The 4,487-nt window shown below is 60.3% G+C and overlaps 1 protein-coding gene across 2 annotated transcripts in view; it reads right to left on the minus strand.

Annotated features, from left to right (window-relative positions):
• The window catches only part of LOC102368720 (collagen alpha-1(XVI) chain), a 66,525-nt gene that overhangs the window by 13,825 nt on the left and 48,213 nt on the right, over positions 1–4,487 (minus strand). For both annotated transcript variants that reach the window (XM_025212856.1, XM_006031248.3), the window contains 5 exons: positions 4,206–4,322; positions 3,533–3,568; positions 3,042–3,116; positions 2,608–2,652; positions 2,035–2,079 (listed from right to left, as the gene is read on the minus strand). In XM_025212856.1, the coding sequence (XP_025068641.1) occupies positions 2,035–2,079; positions 2,608–2,652; positions 3,042–3,116; positions 3,533–3,568; positions 4,206–4,322 (318 nt within the window). The remainder of the gene's footprint in view (positions 1–2,034; positions 2,080–2,607; positions 2,653–3,041; positions 3,117–3,532; positions 3,569–4,205; positions 4,323–4,487) is intronic.

Here is a 4,487-nt window from a genome sequence, read left to right on the forward strand (position 1 = left end):
CCCCCCAACGCCCCCATCTCCACCCTCCTCCCACTGCCCAGTCACTACAGCTTCCAGGCGAACCAGGTGGGGACGGGTATAGGAACGAAGAGCTGGTGGATGGCGTTAGTTTCGGTTACATGGCACGGACGTGGTGGTGGAAGGCGATGATGGTTTCACAGGACACATTAATGACACGCACACGGACCCTGGGACAACAGTGACATTAGTGGGAGAGAGGCCAGACACAAGACTAGGAAGTGGACGTTGTGTGTGTGTGGGTGAGGGGAGGGGACCGTGTGATCTCCCCGAGAGACACACCAGGATGTGAATGCCTCCCTCCCCTGCGCCTGGTACCCAAGACGCAGCCCTTGGGCAGGGCAGGGGGCCGTGAAGGAGAGGGCCCGGGGGCTCAGCCTGCCCTGGGCTAGGAGGGAGGAGGAGAGATCAAGAGAGAGGGTGATGATGATAAAGGGGGGAAACCCTTGATGTGGACCCAACCGTTTTCTCCGCTGAGGAGGGTTGGAGGATGCCCAGGCTGCAATCCCAGCATGGGAGCAGGCCAGGGCCAGACACCAGCATGCCTTTGGCCTTTGCAGAGGATGTCAGTGAGCCCTGGGCACAGAGAAGGGAGGCTGGGGCCAAGGGCCAGCTGCTTCTCTGAGCCAGACCTTCACCTAGTGCAAACCCATGCAGCCCCACTGGAGTGACACCACTTCTGGACACAGCTTATACCAGAAGCACGGACAGACCCTGCTTGAAATGAGGGCCCAGGGGCTGCACACAAAGGCTGCCCTTGCCCTCCAGAGCCTGCCATCTAACCAGACAGGAGGCACAGAACCAGGGGGTGAAGGAGGGCCAGATAGGAGCCACGGCCCAGAGAAGTCAAGTGCCTTGACGAAGTCCACAAAGGGAGTCAGTGGCGCAGATGCCCTTAAATCCATGTCTCCACCCAGTGCCTTCACCAGGACAGCTCCAGGGGCTGTGGCCCCACTGCACTCAGTGCTGTTATAAAATCACAGAGAAGTTGGGCTGGAAGGGGCCTCAGGTTGTCTGGTCCAACCCCCTGCCTTCGGCAGGGCCATCCCTATCCAAACCGTCTTATACAAATCCATTGTCTAACCTCTTAGCTACACTACACAGTCAGCTTGACACAACACAAGACTTAACACCCAAACCTGCCACCCATAAAGCAGGGGGAGCATGGCAGCCAATGTCCTGCTGCTGCAAAGGTTGCTAATATATGCTTGAGAGATCCCAGGCAGAGGTCATGCCCCCGGCTATGGAGGAAGGCCAGAAACCCCACTGTCCAGCTCAATCTGACCATGGGTAAAATTCCTTCCTGACCTCAAAAGTGGCATCGGTCTATCCATGAGTGGAGAGGCGAGACCCTCTAGCCAGGAGCCTCTGGGTTTTGAGTCCCAGCAGGAGCACTGGGCATACCCCAGGCACAATCCCCAGCCCTGGCTGCAGCCCACACCCAATGCCACTGAGAGAGGATTAAAAACACACCCTGACATAGCAGGGTGAGGGGAATTGCCTCCTAGCCCCATGAAGCAACCACCAAAGACCAGAAGCCACAGGAGAGCACGGGCCAGATCATCCCCGACCAGTGGCTCTTCCTGAACACCTCCAGCGATGGAGAGGCCACAGCTCCCCTGAGCATCTATTCCACTGCCTCGCTGTCCTAGCAGAGATGTTTTTCCTGAGATCCAGTCCCAACCTAAGTTGCTGCAGCTTCAAGCCAGCATGAGAAGAGAACACGGCCCGCGGTGGGCATCTAAAGGGAGGGATGGAAAGCAAGAAGAGAGGTGGGGAAAGAAGAGAGGGCCAGAGGCCACCAGGGCATGGAGATGAGCAGCTCCAGGGCTCTTCACCCAGGCCAAAGCCCTTGAGCCTGGGGACCGGGGAGGCCGAGAGCCCCGTGAAGTGGGGAAGTGGGGTTGGCTGGGGCTGAGGGGCAGAGTGGGACCACAAGGACTGGACGGGGGGAACAAAGCCAGACAAGCAGAGCGACACACGACCGCACAGAGCACGTGCAGTGCTGGTTCTTACAGGCAGTCCGGGTGCGCCAGGTGTTCCAGGAAAACCTGGAGGGCCCTGAGGGAAGAAACAGCGAGGTCACCCCTTGGCCGTGCCAGCGCCGTGGCGGGCAGGACGCCGGCTTGCATCAGCTCCTGCTCTGGGCAGGACGCCTCCTCGCCTCCAGAGTGGCTTTGTGCACTCACCCTCCTCAGACCCAGATGCTCAGGGACACCTTTACAGCCACGGGCAAAGGCAGTTCTGCCCCAACGCTGGGATCCCCTGCCCCATCCGCCCCTCACTGCGGCCCCTGGGCTGGTCTCTGCTGGGGTAGGGGGCACCTGCTCTCAGCTCATCTCCCCTCTGCCCCTCTCCAGCAAGCCACAGCCCAGGTGCTTGAGGGGCAGATCCGGCTGCCGCTGCCTGGGGACTGGGAGCTCGCTCTGGGGTGTAGGGCAGGGCGACAGCCTGGCACCGGGAATGGCCCCTGGAGCACTCAATGGATGCCTTCCCTGGGCTGCTCCTGAATAGAGCAGGAGGTGGGAGGGGAGGGAGAGAGACCGGCAGCCCAGGCTGCAGCAGGTGCTCATGGCCAAGGCTACTTACAATGGGTCCGGGTGGTCCCGGGGATCCCCTCACGCCAGGCGGTCCCTGCAGAGAGAGCAGCTAAGGGTTGGACCTGGGAGACAGGCAGATCTCACAGCACAGCATTGTGTCCGGGCGCTGCACGGGGCACGGGGGCGTAAAGACATGGTGCATTCAAGAATGCAAGTGTGTGTGGGAGGGTGGAAGGGATTACAGCTCCCCACCATGCCCAGCCCTCTCAGGACGAGGCAGGAGCAGATGGTGCTTTGGCGGTGGAGGACCTTGGCCCAAACCTGGGGCAGGCAGACCATGGAGCAGCAACCCTGGCTGCTTCCCCTGGGCAGGAAGAAGGCTTTGGTGGTGGGGGAGCTGGCTGAGGGACCTGCAGAGGTCACAGTGGGTCCAGGGGCAGGGAGCTTGAGCTACCTTGCAGCTGACCAGAGTGCTACACGTACCTGCTCTCCCCTCTGTCCGGGCAGACCAGGGCTCCCAGGGTGCCCGGGCTCCCCCACGCAGTCAGGCTCATCCCCCTGGAGAGGAAGAGGAGCCATTTCAGGACATGCTTTGGCCCCTGCTTCCAGGCAGAGGAAGGCACCATGGTGCAATGGAGCAACTCAGACAGGGGTCTGCTTTCATCCACCCCTGGGCCATGCCCCCCTCTCCAACCCTCCAGGGCAAAGGGGCTAAGCAAAGGGCAACGGTGGTAGGGCAACGTAGAGCAGGCGAAGCCCATGGGTTCTCCACCTTCATCCTTCCTTTACCCCCTCCCCTTCAGGTGATGCCCCCCCAGGCTGTGCTGAGCTGTGCTGGCTTCTCCCCAGAATCCCAGCACCCAAGCCATGAGGATTTCACTATGTGGTTCGCCAGGCTCCTGGAGACAGACGGAGAAGGGTTCCCTCCCTCCAGACCCCCTTGTCCCTCCCCAGGTTCAACAGACTCAACTCACCCGGGCTTCCTCGGCACTTGGGAACTGCTCGAAGCACTGGGAAAGAGGAAAGACATGGCAGGGTTAGACCTGGCTGTTTGCTCCGCGTTGCTGCCTCCCAGAGCAGCTGGGGAAGAGGTGTTGTGGTGGGGGATGCTGGCAACCCAGATAGGGAGCCAGTATGGAGGAAAGGAGGTGGCATCTGCTAAGCCCCTAGAGATGGAGCCTGCTGCTCCCCCTGGCACCCACCCTGTCCCCAAGAGCCCCCCAGAATCCAACCCCCTGCCCCTTTTGTTGCCACTGAGCCAGGGGTTACGGCTGGCTGCAACTGTTCTGCCATCCTGCCCACATTGTAAAAGTGCCAATGACTGCACAAGGTGGGTAGAGCAAAGTGGCAATGGTCCCCAGGCCTGGAGGCACCTGTGTGCAGAAGTAGAGGGCAAGTAAGCATGAGCTGGATCTGTGCAGTGGGGTAGGAAGCTGTATATCCAGGCATGTTGGAGGATCAGGTCTGTTCCCATGCACATGTGATATATGCAGGTGGATGTCATGCGTGTACTGTGCGTGTGTGGGTGGACCTTGCTCTGCCGTGTTCCTGGTACAGTGGTTGCCCACCTGGCAGGGGACTGTTTCTGGGGTCTCTCTGGAGCCAAGCCACCTCCTGAGAGCTGCTGGGAGCTGGCAGCATACTCACCCGGGCACAATTGTCCAAGCCAGGAGCACCAGGCATGCCCTGGTCACCCTTCTCTCCTTTGTGGCCACTGGGCACTGGCAAGCCGGTCTGCATCAGAGCGCAGTCCCCACAGATGTTCTAGCGAGAGACGAGGGAGAGGCGTGAGGTGTCTGCCCAGCTCCCAGATGGACCCTCCTGCACACACTACGAGATGGCTACGAGATTCATAGATTCATAGAAGTTAGGGTCGGAAGGGACCTCAATAGATCATCGAGTCGACCCCCTGCATAGGCAGGAAAGAGT

This window comes from Alligator sinensis, unplaced genomic scaffold, assembly GCF_000455745.1.
Source record: "Alligator sinensis unplaced genomic scaffold, ASM45574v1 scaffold994_1, whole genome shotgun sequence".
Classification (NCBI taxonomy): domain Eukaryota; kingdom Metazoa; phylum Chordata; order Crocodylia; family Alligatoridae; genus Alligator; species Alligator sinensis.